This window comes from Leptodactylus fuscus, chromosome 2 (genome assembly GCF_031893055.1).
Source record: "Leptodactylus fuscus isolate aLepFus1 chromosome 2, aLepFus1.hap2, whole genome shotgun sequence".
Classification (NCBI taxonomy): domain Eukaryota; kingdom Metazoa; phylum Chordata; class Amphibia; order Anura; family Leptodactylidae; genus Leptodactylus; species Leptodactylus fuscus.
The window spans coordinates 187836859-187856100 of record NC_134266.1 but is presented as its reverse complement, the minus strand read 5'-3'; the positions used below and the strand labels follow the sequence as shown (position 1 = coordinate 187856100).

General features: G+C 37.0%; 1 protein-coding gene across 1 annotated transcript in view; it reads right to left on the bottom strand.

Annotated features, from left to right (window-relative positions):
* The window catches only part of CLYBL (citramalyl-CoA lyase), a 302308-nt gene that overhangs the window by 149363 nt on the left and 133703 nt on the right, over positions 1-19242 (bottom strand). Inside the window, exon 2 of the mRNA XM_075265364.1 lies at positions 573-777. Within this exon, the coding sequence (XP_075121465.1) occupies positions 573-777 (205 nt within the window). The remainder of the gene's footprint in view (positions 1-572; positions 778-19242) is intronic.

Here is a 19242-nt window from a genome sequence, read left to right as displayed (position 1 = left end):
TGTTCGCTCATCTCTACAGGCTACATCTTCTGGAGCACCATCTTCTTTTCTGGTTCCTGCAAATAGCTTTCCATGAGGCATGCCAATATTTCTGCTTTGTTTTTTACCACAAAACTAGACTTCATTTTGACAGAAGAATAGTATGTCAATAACTGGCTCTAGAATAGCTTAGAAGTGTTTTAAAAGTGATTTTGGTGGTAGAAGACGCAACGGTTTTTGAAATTGCAGCTGTCCATTGCGCATATTTTTCCACAAAGTGGGGATGGAGTTCGCTACTATCCCTTCCATCCTGCTGTGACCATAAAACATCACATTTTTTTCCACCACGGCCAAATCGCAATATTTACACCACGTGGGGCACCTTGTCTTAAAGTGATTTTTGCAATAACTAGGGTTTTATTTTAGTATTAATATTACAAAGTGCTATGTAAGGAATAGAAAAATGTCGTTTCAAGGATTTTTGCACAGTAGCTTATGGGCTGCAGGGAAATTGCGGAGCTATAGTACATCTTAAACAGTATACAATGGCCTTTAAAGATTTTGCAATAAAATAACAATAATTAGCAGCTTACCTTTTTATTGATGGCTACTCCATCTTCACAGTCTAGCACTGCACAGTCCACATTGAGAGAGGGAATTTTTTGTATTTTTCTTTCATCATTTCCAGGTATGTATAGTACAGCTCTGCGAGGGACATACTTATGAACACCTCGAATGTGAGAATATAAATAGTTGTTTCTAGGTGTTCTTGGTAGACCACTTGGATACAGAGAAGTTCTGAAAAAAATAGTTATTAAACAGATTATTAAAAGTAGAAAATAAAATAAAAAATTAATACAATTATCAAACCAGGTAAATAGTAATGCAGAGTTGGGCGCCCATGTACTGAATCTCTCCAGTTACTTCTGTGGGAGATATAGAAATAGCTCACACTATGCCATGAATGTCTCAAATAAGAAAATCCCTTTAGGCTAAAGAAACATGCTGTAAATTTGCAGTGGGATATCTATAGTAAACAACCTACAATTGACCTACCCAAACCAAATGCCAGCCAAAATTGGCTAGTTTGTGCGGTAGGTTTCACAGATGGTTTCCTATGCGGCTAACCTTTTTATTGATGGCTTGGGTTTCAACTTTTGCACTGCAAAGATTGAAATCTGTGGTTGACCAGCAACAACTGATATGCTGAATGGTCAAAACCCACATTGAAAGACATTTTCTGTGGTTGGGATTTGTTTCTCTACAGGCTAAGCAGCATGTGGTTTTAGCCAAATTGTAATTTTACTGGAGTATTTCCTTTGGCAATTAATGTATTTTTGAACTATGCTACCTATGCTAATTCAGGACAGAAAAAGTAAAATAATGTATATAAAAAAGTATATAATAAAAAATAAGTTTTACTCTTTTCCATAGCAGCAGTCTCCAGTTATGGCCGTTGCAGCTAATCACTGGCCTCAGTAGCAATGTACGCCATTACTGCAGCAATGATATATTTGGCTACTGCATGCGACTGCTTTAATGTCCACTTGGGGGGCCATTGACATCATTACTAGAACTAGATATCAAGAGGAAAGGGCAAAAAAAAGCCTTTTTTTTTTTTTTTTTTTAAAGCCCCTTCAATAATGTATTTAATCAGAATAAATAAGACTTCTGTATTTTTTACTGTGAATTATTATTATTATTATTATTATTTTATAAAAATAATAATAATAATAATAATAATGAAAGGCTTTATAAATCTTTTTTTTAAAAAAGGGATTCATTAAGTCCAAATATTAGCCGTAGCAATAAAAATACTGACTGGTAAAGTGAATTGATAATCTTCTTACTAGGGCACCAACAAAGGGAAAGATGAGCAAGAGTGAGAGTCTATTGAGATGTCTGAAAATGAAAATAAATTTGGTGGTGAACATCCCCTGGATTTTTGTTCATTTTTCTGCTCTCTGTGACATTGGCATTCTGTTGTGGCTTTTGCAAAATGTCAAATCTTGAGTGGGGTTCCCCGAATGCAGTGGTTAGTACCCACCAAAAGAAGTCCAATGCATCAAGGATCATGTTCACTGATGTGCATACTGAGCAAAAATAATCCTTTCTGGTCCAAATCAACACAATATTTATAATATTAACTGCAGACTTTATGCTTCCATTATACCAACAAGGATAACGGTAGCGTTTCTGTAAGTATAATTGAAATGCTGTGATTTCCAAAACCACAATGGTTTTGGAATTTGCAGCGTTTTCACTCCACATATTCTTCTGCAATGTATGGATGGAATTCGCTAGGTATTGTAAAACGCTGCAGGTGTTTTTTTTCTTTTTATTTTTTACACCACTTGAGGCCCCGGTCTCACAGATGAAAGTCCTTAATTTTACTGACCTGATAGAGTAAAGAGCTCCTCAGGTCAGGGCCTCTTCTATTTTATCAGCAAAAAAATTATGTCTCTGACGTAATGAAATCTAAGAATGACCTATTTAGTGTTAGGATGTCTATCAATACAACAAACATCCTGTGGTTTGGTTATAACTATCTTAGGAGCATATTATACTGTGTGTGGGCTACTGTGGAACATATTATACTGTGTGTGGGCTACTGTGGAATATATTATACTGTGTGTGGGCTACTGTGGAACATATTATACTGTGTGTGGGCTACTGTGGAACATATTATACTGTGTGTGAGCTACTGTGGAGCATATTATACTCTGTGTGGGCTACTGTGGAACATATTATACTGTGTGGGGGCCACTGTGGAACATATTATACTGTGTGTGGGCCACTGTGGAGTAAATTATACTATAGTATATACTATACTATATTATACTATGTTGGGGGGAACAGTTTGCCATTCATTCTCTGTCAGTGCACAGCTCAGTTTTAGCACTCTGTTTAAGCATTATTAATACTGGCATTTGGTAACGAAATTTAAAGCGTAATAACCAACTGTCTAATTTACCTTATGGGCACAGTTAAATATAAACCTTCTTCAATATGGATCATATTAGGATGTTTTAATGGATTCTATAATCATGGGAAACCCTGAATAAGTCAGGACTAGTTATAGCAGCAGCTCCAAAATTCCACACAGATAGAAAACAATTAGTCTGCGGGTTTTCTCCATCTATATTTTAACACAGACATCTATAAACTAGGGCCTGGTTCATTACCAGGGAAGCCTTGTCTTTACCAGATGTTGTAGCCCTTCTCCCCACAGGACACAAGCCTGACTGACCTCTTCTCTAGCAGTGTACTTTCTCTTAAACATACCAACTTAAACTATCTTAATGGAATTGAAAGTTTCTATCACACTCAAGTTTCTTTTCATCAAGCTATACATATTGAGGTCTTTAAACCTTTTGTGATAAGTAATATCCTCAGGCACTTTAAAAGGTTAATCTGAACAAGTCTATACACCATAACTAAAGGGATCAATACACAAAGTCCAGAGCAGAAAGCATGATTTTGTTGTCCGCCACTGCCTCAGGTAGAAAGTAGGTGCCTCCTATGGTCACTCACAGAACACATAAAATCTTATTGAAGAATCTCATGGAGTTGATTTGCTTTCAAACAGCCTAATAATGACTAGAGATAACAGAACATAGATGCTAGGAAAAAAACTAGTAAGCAAAAGGAGTGGTGTCAATCTTGGTATTATATTCTTAAAGTGGGGCATATTGTATGTACTATAATAGCATATATATTATATCTGTACTCTGTAGAGAAACTGACATTTGATGGTCTGTTCTAGGAAACTCATATTGTGCCCACCCTTAGGCAAGTTCTTTGGATTGGATTTAGACTCTGCTTTCTGAATTTCAGCTATGTGTTCACAGTATAGAGTATTCTATGTTTATTTTGTGTAGATGCTAATACTGTAAGTATCCCCAACTAAATGGCAATTCTGTTACAAGTCTTGTGTCATTTTTCTAACCATGGATAAAAAGAGACAAAAAAACGGGATGTGATGGGAGCGCCATTGGAAGGATTCCAAAGGAAACCAAAACTTGAATGTATTATTCGTTTATTAGTTCCAAACAGACAGACAAGAGGTGGCTACACGTTTCGACACCGAATCGGCATCTTCCTCATGCTAAGGGAGTCTTTAAGATGCAAGTGGCAGCCGAACAAGTGGGAATCCAAGGATAGCTAGATTATTAACAACTACAAATGCATGCAGAGCGGCAATGACAGGCCCAGGGGACAGCTCGCCATAGTATACTTAGGTTATTTAGTAGAATATAGAGAGAAGGACAACACTGCCCCACAACTGTCAGATATAGTACAGTCTACAGAAGCCAATGTGATGCTGGACTGGAGCAGAGAGACATATAAAAGCCAAGATGGAGTCTGATCAGGAGCTGAGAAGAAGTTGGATTGTACAAATATGAGGGCAGTATACGTGAAAGTTGTCTGGAGAGTGACAGACAATACGATGATGCAAAATGATGTAACACAGATTGATGTACTTTTTACATTTGTTAAAAATGGATCAGTGGGCTGGGTCAAAAAACAAAGACCAATAATACTTTTAAGTATTGTTCACAGTTAGAAACTGATGACATTTGGGCATCAAAATGGAACAGATGTAAAAACAGATGCAAAACGGCTGCCAAAAACTGACATTAAGGGCTGTTTTAACTGACATTAGATCCATCAAATATATCAATGGCATGTGAATACGGCCTAACTCCTCCCTGCTGTCAGCATGTCATCTATCTTTGCAAATGTCAGCTCAGATCTCAGAGATATCTCATGCTTTGTCTCAGCACATTTCTGAGTGTAGATTTTGGACCTTTAGTACAAATCTTTGTTTTACTTTTTTTCTTCATTCCTACCAAAGGAACTACCACATGTTATCATGATAGCTGCATATGTCCCCCACCTCTGCAAAAAAAACGTTTTTTTTGCCTGTTATATCTACATGCTGTGACCCCCCTCCTCATGTCCTCCAACCACATTCTGCTGTATTATTAACATCAATCCGCACAGAGAACTAAATGATCCTGCAGTGTGTCTGTGTTTCTTTCTTTTTAGTTGCTATGATTCCTAGGATTTCTCTATCTGCCATGAGCTTGTATGTGTTTTTCTCTCTTGTTATATACTACTGTACCATCTATGAAACTGTATCACTGAAATTTCCCCATTGTGGGACTATTAAAGGAATATCTTATCTTATCTTATACCTATAACTTTTTAATTTACTGTATATACTCGAGTATAAGCCGACCCGAATATAAGCCGAGGCCCCTAATTTTACCACAAAAAAACTGGGAAAACTTATTGACTCCAGTATAAGCCTAGGGGGGAAATGCAGCAGCTACTCGAAAATTTCAAAAATGAAAATGGTCGGAGTTTTTGGGTGCAGTAGATGCTGGGTGCTGGGAAGGGGAGGGGGTGTTTTGATTGTCTGTCTGCCCCTTCCCTGAGCTTGGGTTTTTTCTTCCCCCACTTCAGTCTGGCTGAATATAGGGTATCTGCAGTGCTCCTATTAACCCCTTCCCGACAGAACAGGAGAACTGCAGATACCTTATATTCAGTAGACCGGGCACTTTCAGACAGAGGGATACCTAATGTGTATGTGTTTCATAGTAATTTTCTACTTTTTTATGTGTTCTAGGGAAAGGAGTGATTTACAACTTTTTTTACATTTTTTTTTAAAGCTTCTTTTTTCCCCACTATTTTATGGGAGATGCTATACATTGATATTGTGGCTGGTCATAGACCCCACCACCACAACCACCACCACGCGCGAAAAATTTTTTTTTGCTGACTCGAGTATGAGCCGAGGAGGGCTTTTTCAGCACAAAGCTATGCTGAAAAATTCGGCTTATACTCTAGTATATACGGCTTATACGCGAGTATTTATTAATTTTTTTTTTTTTTATGGCACCATATTGAGGTACATGACCCTTCTACCCATCTGTCAAGTTGGGTGGTGGGAATAAACACCAATTATGATTATGCCTTTGTTTTATTCCTAATCTTTGCGCTATTCCCTGTGTGGTGTACACATTTTATGCCTATTCTAAATGTAGGTATGATTATGGAAATACCAAATATGCATGTTTTGGTTTTTTTGTTTTTTTTTTTTAAAAGATTTATAAAACGTTTAAATAATAAAACCTCATTTAAAATAAATAAATAAATATTTCTGTTGTTGCCTTCTAGAAACTATATTTTTTTGTTTTTAATCAAGTATTTTAAAAAGGGACTTTCTGAACGTTTTAGATTATGTCTCCTCAGGACACTCCATCAATATCTGATCAATGAGTCTGACATCTGCACCCCCACCAATCTGCCTCAAGCACCACAATAATATAGTGGATGAAGCTGGAACAGTGTAGTGGCGGTGCTGGAGCATTGCAGTTCTCTAGTCCAACCATAATATATTGTACTGCAATCTTCTACATCTTGGTTTATATAATTACTACCTACTTTATATGGCCTCATCGTTTTTCTACATAGCAAATTATAAATGTGGGTGCGTCTGCAAGCCACTGTCGTTTTTGGATATTGTTTTATGTGATTTAGTTGGCTTTGCTTTTTCTAAAAGATATCAGAATAAAGGTTCAATTTGCTAAAACGCTGTGGTCATATATACGTTTTCACAGCAAGTGGGTTATGTATTATTATTTGACCACTGTGGGTACACTATTGTGAGGCCTTGGCTCTGTTTGTAGGTTAATAATATGATCTTGAAAATAAAACCCACAATACCAGTTAAAATTCCATGATAAGTAAGCCATTTCTTGTCTTTTTTCTTGTTTCTTTTCTAAACATGGAGACATGGAGCTATTCTTTTTTAAGTATTATTGATCAATTCTATTTCCTGTTAAGACAGAGTTCCATGGTGCTGTGAAATGCATAAGCTACCATCTGTCAGGTTTATAGACCTAGCAAATTTTCACTGAATCAAACTGGTTATTACAATTTAGCGAAAACATTTTCCTTATCTCTTGAGAAATGGTTTTAAGACCCTTCAATACTTCCTTCTTTTATACATTTACTTTACAATTATTATATTGTTTAGGTGTGCATGGAGCTAAAAGCTTTTTTTCCCATAACAATAATATAAAAAGAAATGATGTTTAGCATATTTAGTATAATATACTTCTACATTTTATTACAATCAATAGACAATTCAGCAAGTTATTTCTTAGTACTATAGTACATAGTTGGCTTCTAAATTCTATACAATTTCCCTTTAGAGTGTTAAGTTATCAATACAGGTCATCCTAATAGTGTATAAATTCACTGGGAATGTATCTTTAGCTTTATGTCTATGTGGCAGTTGCTTCTGCTAGATATGAAATTCATACAACATACATAAGGAAGTCAACAGGAGACTGAATATTCAAGACTTTGCAAATTTGATAAAGATAGCCAGAAATAAAGTTGACTAATAGCCAACTTCTCAGCCTTGCAAAAACACGCTTCCCTGTAAACCCATTAAAATACCCAATAGTATGCTTATAGTAAGTCACTGAAACATGATAAATTTGGAGTCAAGCAGTGTACACGGTAAGGGACATATTACTTGTCAGCATTTGCACATGATATCTTGCTAAGCTGAGGTTGAGTCCAAATGCTACAGAATAAATCAATGTCCTGATGCACTGAAAGATGCTGTTCGATGGCACTCAGAAGCACAGCTAAAATATATATTGCGAAAACTATACTGAACTTCAATTAGACATAGAAATTGCATAATATAAATCAGCAATTGAATATTTAATTAGTAATTCTGCAAAATTGTATTTTCAAACATCTAAACACGGCAGATATCCAGATTTATGGCCAATTAATTATAAAGCTTTAGAACAACGGTGCTGCTACTCCACTTATTGTTACAGCATGATGTGCTGAACAAATGCGGTTCATCAAAGTTAATGGGAATTCATCAAAATTATCAGTTTTCTTATTTCCCCCTTAAAATAAAAAAAGATATCCGTGTAACGTATAAATCCCTGGCTTTTGTCCATAAAATTGTTGATATAGGAGTCTTGGAATTCCTCCAACCAATATGCCCTCTATTACAGCCTACATTGTGAATGTTAAATAGCTTTCATAGTCCCCAGAATGTCCAATCTGCCAAGGTAAAGGGAATGTGTTGTTAGGAAATGACCTAGTGTTTAAATCACATTTTATGTAAAACATATTTTTAAAATCCCGGATATAGAAAAGAAACAGAACCAAGCACTAATAGTGTAATATTGTCAGATACAATACATGTTGTATAAAGAAGGAGATTCAGTGCTCACCTTAGGAAGTTGTGATGAGTTCACAACTTATTGCATATATCAGACTTTAGCATCTGTAGAAGTGGACCATAACAGCAGCCATTGGGCTCTTCAGCATGTATGGGATAATATACACCACAATTGGCAAGTGGCATATGTAGGATTACTGTTTTGTAGTTCGAAAAAAGTAAGCACAAAACAGGCACTGGTCCTTAGCTTCCAAAAACTTTAATCCAGATGGGATAAAACACATGACGTGTTTCGGGCAAACAGCCCTTTCTCAAGTGTGAATGAGTGTGGACTGTTTGCCCAAAACACATCATGTGTTTTATCCCATCTGGATTAAAGTTTTAGGATGCTAAGGACCAGCGCCTATTTTGTGCTTACTTTTTTGGAATTATAACACAGTATTCCTACAGTTTGCCATTTAAATATATTTTTAAATTATATTTGTTAATGTTTTTAATTTTCCAAATTCATATTTTATTTTTTTTTAAACCCTAAAAATCTTGCAGTTCCAACTCTTGCCACAAAGCCCAAAATACTCTTTGACTTGTTTGAGAGAGTTTTTTTGGCACACTGTATGACCTGAGCAGAGGTCATTGCTTTAAAGAGCGTAGAAGATAAGTTGTGGAATCCTCTGTTGTGACTGGTGGGTTCTGTGTCTTATCTACCTATACTTTATATCTACTCTGTTTCCCCGAAAATAAGACACCCCCCCTTCACCTCCTGGACCACCTACAACTGGCAGTCATGCTGGTGCTCCGATAAGGAAGTGCCGGGATGACTGCCGATTGTCCCCCGCTCCAGCCGCTGCATAAGACAGGTCATATATTTTGGAAGAGAATTTAACATAAGACACTGTCTTATTTTGGGGGAAACAGGGTATGATTACCATAAATGAGGTGAATGTAGAAAATAATTCAAGTACAGAAAACAGGAAGTTTTAGCATATTATATGGCTAAGGGGGCACTCACACTATCCTTAGACGTCCATCATTATAAGTGTCCGGTTTTAATAACTGATCCATTTAATGGATCAGTTAAAAAACAGACACATTAATATCAGTTAGAGTCTGTTATTATGCTGTCTTGTTTTTTTGATTAAATTTTTTTGTTCTTCTTTCGGAGCATACGCCAAAAAAAAAAAAGCAGACAGAAATAATGGATAAATAATTGATGACCATCCGTTACTACCTGTCCATTAGCCATAGACTATATACATAGACCTAAACATATGTCCATTACATAGACACTAATATAAAATATATATATATATATATATATATATATATATATATATATACAGTCCTATGAAAATGTTTGGGCACCCCTATTAATCTTAATCATTTTTTGTTCTAAATATTTTGGTGTTTGCAACAGCCATTTCAGTTTGATATATCTAATAACTGATGGACACAGTAATATTTCAGGATTGAAATGAGGTTTATTGTACTAACAGAAAATGTGCAATATGCATTAAACCAAAATTTGACCGGTGCAAAAGTATGGGCACCCTTATCATTTTATTGATTTGAATTCCCCTAACTACTTTTTACTGACTTACTGAAGCACAAAATTGGTTTTGTAACCTCAGTGAGCTTTGAACTTCATAGCCAGATGTATCCAATCATAAGAAAAGGTATTTAAGGTGGCCAATTGCAAGTTGATCTCCTATTTGAATCTCCTCTGAAGAGTGGCATCATGGGCTACTCAAAACAACTCTCAAATGATCTGAAAACAAAGATTGTTCAACATAGTTGTTCAGGGGAAGGATACAAAAAGTTGTCTCAGAGATTTAACCTGTCAGTTTCCACTGTGAGGAACATAGTAAGGAAATGGAAGACCACAGGGACAGTTCTTGTTAAGCCCAGAAGTGGCAGGCCAAGAAAAATATCAGAAAGGCAGAGAAGAAGAATGGTGAGAACAGTCAAGGACAATCCACAGACCACCTCCAAAGAGCTGCAGCATCATCTTGCTGCAGATGGTGTCACTGTGCATCGGTCAACTATACAGCGCACTTTGCACAAATAGAAGCTGTATGGGAGAGTGATGAGAAAGAAGCAGTTTCTGCACGTACGCCACAAATAGAGTTGCCTGAGGTATGAAAAAGCACATTTGGACAAGGCAGCTTCATTTTGGAAACAAAAATTGAGTTGTTTGGTTATAAAAAAAGGCGTTATGCATGGCGTCCAAAAAGAAACAGCATTCCAAGAAAAACACATGCTACCCACTGTAAAATTTGGTGGAGGTTCCATCATGCTTTGGGGCTGTGTGGCCAATGCCGGCATCGGGAATCTTGTTAAAGTTGAGAGTCGCATGGATTCCACTCAGTATCAGCAGATTCTTGAGAATAATGTTCAAGAATCAGTGACGAAGTTGAAGTTACGCCGGGGATGGATATTTCAGCAAGACAATGATCCAAAACACCGCTCCAAATCCTCAGGCATTCATGCAGAGGAACAATTACAATGTTCTGGAATGGCCATCCCAGTCCCCAGACCTGAATATCATTGAACATCTGTGGGATGATTTGAAGCGGGCTGTCCATGCTCGGCGACCATTTAACTTAACTGAACTTGAATTGTTTGTCCAAAATACCTTTATCCAGGATCCAGGAACTGATTAAAAGCTACAGGAAGCGACTAGAGGCTGTTATCTTTGCAAAAGGAGGATCTACTAAATATTAATGTCACTTTTCTGTTGAGGTGCCCATACTTTTGCACCGGTCAAATTTTGGTTTAATGCATATTGCACATTTTCTGTTAGTACAATAAACCTCATTTCAATCCTGAAATATTAATGTGTCCATCAGTTATTAGATATATCAAACTGAAATGGCTGTTATAAACACCAAAATATTTAGAACTAGAAATGATTAAGATTAATAGGGGTGCCCAAACTTTTTCATAGGACTGTATATATATATATATATATATATATATATATATATATATATATAAAATAGACAGTTCACATCCATAATAAATCCGTTATTTTCAACTGAGCCAATGGTCCTGCACCCTGCGCTATCATCTCCAGCAAAATAACAGAGTTGTGATGGATTTGATGACAACAGACACCATTGGACCAGAGCGTTAATCCCACTGAAATCAATGGGATTTTTAACAGATCTGTTCGTGTCCGTCTTGAACATTTTTTTTTGACGGATGCGAACAATGGATATTAATAACGATAGTGTGAACGCCCCCCTGAGTGGACAGAGTCAAAACTGTGATTTTAGGATTTTCTTTAATATAGATAATAACATGGAAAAATGATAAAAACCTCACCAAAATTCTTTAAAATTATGCGTCACATAAATTAACATATGTTTCAGCATGTATATGTTCGGTTTCCTTAACACTGTATAGTGAGACAGATTTGCTATTCCTATAACTAAAATAATTTTCTAGTCAACAATGTAGAAATGCAGTAGTAATGATGTCCTAGATTTCCTAGAAACACAAACAAAATAGGGTTTATGCTAAAGACCAACGTAAGGTAATGCAGGGTTTTTCATAGCGTTTTGCTGGGTTTTTTCTTCCCTTAATAAATATATAGGGAAATGCTTAAGATTCTGCAGTTAAAATTGAAATGCTGCTTTAAAAAAAATGCAGTTTTTCCCACAGCAAGTTCTGGATGAGGTTAACCAGAATCTCATTCACATTGGTGGTACTGTAAAATGCATCATTGTTTTCTGCTATGTTTCTACAACATGGGGCCTTAGTATGAATAAAACTTTTGACAACTTAAAGGGGTATTCCCATCTACATAATTATTTTTTAATTTGTAGATGATTAAAAGTTAAACATTTTTGCAAATATAAGTAATTAAAAATTCTGCAGAGTTTTAAAGATTTTCTCTAACTTTCTTAGTGGTCACAGTCTGTTATCTTGATCGGTTGCCAGTGGATACGACCACCAATGCAGAAACTTTCTAAGGTTAGAAAATCAGCCATGATTTGTTTATTGTGGCCGGGATATCTTCTGATACATGTAGTGTCCCTGCCTGATAACCCGGTTACAATAAGAAAATCATAGTTGGGTTCCTGACAAGTCCCAGACCATAGAAAGTTTCTGCCTTGGTGGTCGTAACCATTGGCAACCGATCGAGATAACCGACTGTCACCACTAAGAAAGTTAAAGAAAATCTTTAAAACTCTGCAGAATGTTTAATTACTTATATTTGCAAAAATGTTTAACTTTTAATTATCTACAAATTTAGATATGATTATGTAGATGGGAATACCCCTTTAAGAGAACAACTTTTTAATCTCTGAAACTGTTTTCATATTTCATTGCATGGATTTATTTACTTGTGTCCCTTTAAGTGTGGCATGGATTAAAAAATTTACAGTAAATTATAATTTAAAGAAAGTAAATTGGGTTACATATATAAAGTGGTCAGAATCAATCTACCTTAGTCCAAGACCTCTGACGTAAGCTATATCTCATAAACCAATAGCATCCCTGTGTACCAGGCACATCATAACTGTTACTATGATGCATATTAAACATTAAAAGTGCTATACACATGAAGAAATATGGAACAATAGTAACACGTCACATGGAAATGTATTGACCTTCTGTAATAGCTGCTTTAGTTACAAACCATTTACGGCCAAAAAAAAGCACTACAATTATAAGACGAGACCAAAATCTAAAATAAAAAGAATATAAAATATTTTTACATTCTTACACCACAGCACACTTCCTTTAGACTTTGGAGTTAGTATTCACAAGACTACGCCAGTCCAAACAGAATCACACTGAGGTCCTGCTGAACCAAAGTTACATATATTTAAAAAAATAAAATAAATTATATATATATATATATATATATATATATATATATATATATATATATATACATACACACATACATACACACAAAACAATAGTGTAAATGTTCCCTGAGTGGACAGGACAGGGTACTACAGATATATACATACACACTGCAGGTGTACATACACACACACACACACACTGTAACATATATATATATATATATATATATATATATATATATATATATATATGGTTTTTTTTAGTTTTTCGGTACAATTAAAGTAAATAATGTCAAGAAGTCAAATTAATTATATTTATATTAAATAACTAAGAAGCAAAAAACCAGAAGCAGTATTAAAGGGGAATGTTTAATAATGATATAAATATGTTTAAATTCTGCTCTTATCTCATAAATCTCTTGGCTACATTGCCACTCTTACTATACATTTATATTAGACAATACATTTATACTAGACAGTACGTAACATATGGTTATAATTCCATATAAAAAAAAACCATACAATTTCTGCAATGCATATATGACAATGTAACATGCCAAAACAAAGAGAAACACAGCAAGGAACAGCAACAGAAATTACAAAACACCAGGATTTGCACAATAAAGGCATCTAATTAAGAAAATAAAGATACAACTTGTTTATAACAAACACCAGCAGGTCTTGTGCAAACACTGGGAGCTCACAACAGTGCATGGACCAGGCTTGTGCCTACTACAAATCCATCGTCTGGTGATCCGCTCCAGCTGCAGATCATACATTTTATCACACATGTTAATAAGCACGGTTATGGTCTTAATTTTAATCGTTTCTTCTGTAGGCTTGTTTCTCAAACAATTAGCACTAATGAATGGCCAAAATAGCTTGGATCATATATGTCTAATTGCAGTCAAGAGCAGTTCTCGTCTGAATGTACATTTCAATTTCCCTCTGTGGGTAATGTTTGTTAATTGTATTTCTTTATATAGCATGTGAAAAAAGGCTGCTTGTTCAAAAAAGAGACCGAGTGTTCTCTTCTTTCCCTTTGTTCAGACAAGAAGCTAAAGTCACTTCAAGAGCACTTAATCCCATCATCCGCGGTTACAATTGCCTTACAGCATCAATCAAAAAGAACCTGAAGTAAGATGATGCAGCTATATTGTGTAATTAAAAGCAATTCAGGTAGTTATTGCTTGGGGCACTTTGCAGGTCCAAGTACTTAAAATGGCACAGCAGGGTTCCTAAATACTGTAGTGTTTTAAAGTTGGTCAGCGACAATATCTCACAGAAAAGGGGAGGAATATGCAAAAAACATCCTCTTCTAGTGTGTGTTGTGTAGTAAAAGAAAGGAGGAGGATCAGCTGACAGATTCATGACAAAATTACAACACCCTTATTGATGACCAAAAGAGAAAAAGGAAACAGAGAAGCGTGGGCTATATTACAATAGGGGCGAATGTTTAGAAGTCATGTGTACTTTCTTATCTTTTGTCCCACAGTAATAGCAAATCAAAAACATCCACTGCTAATACAGTAAAAATAACAAGTCTATATTTGGTACATTGTTTCCTACATGACATGTAGAATAATGATACCAGCAAAATTTTAGACTCAATTACATTATTAGGTTAAGGCCCCTCATAGTGAGCTGAAGGCAAGAAACGCTGCAGAAAAGACTGCAGCAGAAACTCATTGTGGGTTTTTTCCGTAGCATTTTTCACAGATAGTCTGCGTTTTACTCTGCGGTGTAACTGCTACTATTATACCTATATGGAAAACGCCAGTGTTTTTTTCTGCAATATGTGGATGGGATTAGCCAGAATCCACTTTGCAGATACTGTAAAATGCAACGTTTTTGCAATATTTCTCCGCATTTGGTGGGACTCTGCAGATATACGACCATTCTGAGAGTCCGTATTTGATCTGTATACTAAGGTTTCTGGTCATGCCCTTGCGCCCTCCCCCTAATTGGTCCTTCTTTCCTTAAATCCTGGTAAATTCTCTAAGATAAAAGGATGACCTCCTGCAACACTTCTTGGCGGCATTCAGATCAGTCATCCCCAGGCACTGGTGCAGTCCAGCACCTCCCTATCAGGAATGGCTCCAGGAGTTCCTTCACATATGGCGGATGGAGACTGGTCAAGGCATACTTGGCTAACACCTCTAAATTCAATGCTATCTGTGGGTGGAATCTCAGGGTCAGCCAACTGCATTAGCTCATACTCCTAAGCCAGGGGTAGGGAACCTTGGCTCTCCAGCTGTTGCAAAACTACAATTCCCAGGATGCATACTTGTTCTGAAGCTCTTGGAACTCTCATGGAAGTGAATGGAGCATGTTGGGAGTTTCACAGCAGCTGAAGAGCCAAGGTTCCCTACGCTGTCCTAAGCTATCACTTTCTGCTCTAACTCTGAGGAAGTTCACATGGAGTTTTTTGGCGAGGAAAAAATCCACTTCAGGAATTAGGAAATTTGCAAATTCCACGTGGATTTTTGCCAATTCCATGTGATTCTCCACGTCCTATTGAATGCGTTGGCTTTTGCAGGCGGAATCTGCCTAAAGGAAGCTTTTTATCACTATCAGATCCCATAGAACCCTATGGGGAGGCGTTTTTCCATGTGAATTCTGAAACGGATTTAGCGCCAAAATCCTCACCAAAAAATTCAGTGTGACTGGACCCCGACTCTGCACTCTTACGTATTACCCCCTCTCCTTATGTTTCCTTCCTCTGTTGTCTCCCTCCCATCTTGGTGTAGTCTTGCTTATCTGTATTTGTTCACAAATCCCCTCTCCGGAACGGGCACCCATGTGTGGCCTTATCTGTTTGTTTTTTGGTCTTTCCCCACTGACTTATTTAGCTGATAATGCTGGACCATTAATCTGGATTTATTGGTGGATGCCTTTCGATGGACTGTTATGCTCTTAGGGCCTTAGGCCCATTCCCCTATTAGTATGGGTGTTTCTTTACACCATATTTTCTTTCTATATTTGAAAATCTTAATGAAAACCTGATTAGACTAAAACAATTCCCCAAGGTTCATCCCATGGCTCTCACCTTATCGTGACCTTGTTGATGAACTGTCTTATAGTTGGGTTGGTGGAAACCGTGTAGAAGTCAATGGGAGTTATGGAAACTGCACAGAACAGTAAGCTATGTTGTTTCCATAAACCCATTCAATTCCATGGGACTATGTAGCTCAGAGTGCTACATAGTTTCCATAACCCCACCATTGAAGACAGTCTGTCAGTGAGGTTGAGGTTAGGTAAGAGCCAGGCAACAGAACATGGGGGAAGGGGGTTTAGAGAAAGTTGTGGGTTGCAAAAGTGAGACATGCATCTCTCAGACATTTGTCTTTTGTGAGTAAACCACTTTGAGGCCTGGTCCCCACATTGTAAAAGCGCGGCATTTTAGTCATGGTGGAAAAGTCACACAAAACCAACACATTTTACAGTAACTGCAAACTGGATTTTATTAGCCCTCCCCTAGGGTACTTGAACCTACAATCTTTTCATTGCATGTATAAAATGAAAGAAAATTACAAATGCAAAGACGCCAGCATGCCCCACATAACCGCTGAGGTCTAGGAGGGGTCAGCATAAATGTTTGTAATTTTTACACACCTCCCTATAGCAGGCTTTTAAGGGAAAGAATGTTGGACCACTTTCAGTTAGCAATGTGGCCAGTCCCCGCTAATTCCTGGGTACACATCAAATTGTTGGCTGGGTAAAGTGTATGGACAGCTTTGGTGAATCATTAGAAACTAAATACAGTGAAACCTTTTTGAGCCAACCACAAGCCTTTGGACAGAAAAATGGTCTTTTCTAGGGGTGGTACTCTCGAAGAAAAAAAGTCTATAGACTGAGATGGAAGTGTCACAGTTCCCTCAAACCCCCATATAATGACAAAACAGCCCCAGATCATATATCCTAGCAAAAAAAAAATTACACAAAACCAAGTATTGCATCAGGATATATTACAGAAGCAGGTGCCACATCAGAATACTACACAGCGCCAGATATCACATCCGCATGTTACACAGAACCAGGCCTAAGCTGGGAGTAGTAAAACAGCCATAATAATATACACGTCATTCCAACACACACACAACCACTGTAGGCCTCAACTCTTACTTACTTCCTTGGCAACCTGCACAGTTCCTAGTTTCGGATCTTGTTCCGAGTGCCATCAATCTACCCAACAATGATGGTGTCCATTCAGCTCCACAAAAAAAATTAATCATTGTTAGCTTTGACCATGGTGCTGGGGGCATTAATGTATTGACTATGGAGACCTGACGTCTGCCATGTTTAAATACCCAAAAGGCAAAAAGAAATTAATGCAACGAGCAGATCAATGGATCAATTAGTACCGCTCTTTATGAGAGTCTCCGGTTAGGGGGACTATCCCAATGGTTTGTTGGATTTGATACCAGCAGCAGTTGTCTTATCAACCCCAAGACTGGGAGGAAAAATGATCGACAATATGACAAGCTAGGCGTCCCTCAGTGGGGGAGGTCTTGCCTAAAAAATCTGCGCTAGAACCAACTGGTAATAAATTAAATCCTTTATTGAAGACACGTAACAACACAACGCTTCCACTTAGCGTTTTGGGGCAAAAAGTCCCCTTTCTCAAGTGATACACGGTTAATAGGAAGGATCCTAATCAAAGCACACATATGGATCCAATTAAATATTATACAACATTAAAAAATTTATTACAAAACATATAAAAGGTCATATAAATGAAATAGTACATTATAAAAGTTAATATTCCAAGTTGTATTAGGAACAGAGTTCCTGGTGGATATATAACTATACAGGATTTCTGTAGTGAAGACCTCATTACGCCTGTCATAAGGGTCCTTGACCCTAGGCAGGTATAGAGATCAATGTCAATATAATCATCATATATACATATATATAAGTATCCAAACATAAATGTGGTCATTTTAATGAATAGCTCATTAGAGATAGAATTCCAGGAGATAACTCATCAGGTAAGAAACCCATAAAAACAAAAGGAAGTCATTTTTTTACCGTTATTCCTAGTGGAATTGATTTGGAAGTCCTCCTTAGTGGGTCTCTCAAACAGTCACCGTGTGGAGGACCAGGTATTTATGAAAAAACCCACGAAAATCAGTGGGCGTGTGTGGAGTGTGAACCTAACACATGCACAGTGATAACAGGCACGCGGAGATAAACTAACCCTATTGAATTCATGAATGAAAGTTTGAATTTCTATTTTTCTATATTTTTTTTTTAACAACATAAGAGGGCCTGGATGCCTTTCTTGAAAATAAAAATATTACAGGTTATGGACTCTAGATTTTAAGGACACGTTGATCCAGAGTTTTTATACTGACTGCCAGATTGGATTCAGGAAGGAATTTTTTTCCCCTGAAATGGGGCAATTGGCATAAGCCTCATGGTTTTTTTTTTGCCTTCCCCTGGATCAACACAGTAGGGGATTGTAGGGTTATAGGTTGGACTTGATGGACTGATGTCTTCATCCAACCTTATCCACTATGTAACTATGTATGTAAATGTATACATTCACAAGGGGTAAGTGAGTGTAAACTGCTGTGTGGGCAGATGGCAGGGTATAGAAGAGGAGAGACACTTTTCTTGTAGAGAGAAGATTTTACCTGAATAGTTTTTCAGGCAACATAGAGTCCCCGAAGTACCCAAATAGTGGACCCTCAACAAACGACCAAAACTGCATCCCTCAAAGAATGTATCAATTGGTGTAGTTATTTTTCTGCCCTCACAGGTCAGAAGCTTCATAGAATTTATTAACATTATGTTGAGAAAATGAAATATTACACATTTTCCAATAAAAATAGCGCCAGAGAACTGCAGTTCTGCTCCAATTCACTTGAATAGGTTAGATCAGAACGCTTTCTGACCATGTATACTGTTTATAGATTCTGGCAGCCAGGTCTGTTGTTTTGACACATAGCAGGGTACAGAAGGGAAAAAGGGCCATTAGGCTTTTGAAGGGCAGATTTTGCTGGAATCGTTTTCAGGCTCTATGAGACAATTGAGGTGCCAGTGCAGTGGAAAATAACAAAAAGTAACTATTCTGGAAAATAAACCAATTAAGAAATTTATCAAGGGATGTAAAAATAATTTTTTGTGCAGGAGATGGTGCAAAATGAAAACTGAACTATTTCACAGATATTGCCCAATGTGATGCCCAGATTGTGCAACTGTGAAAAGTCA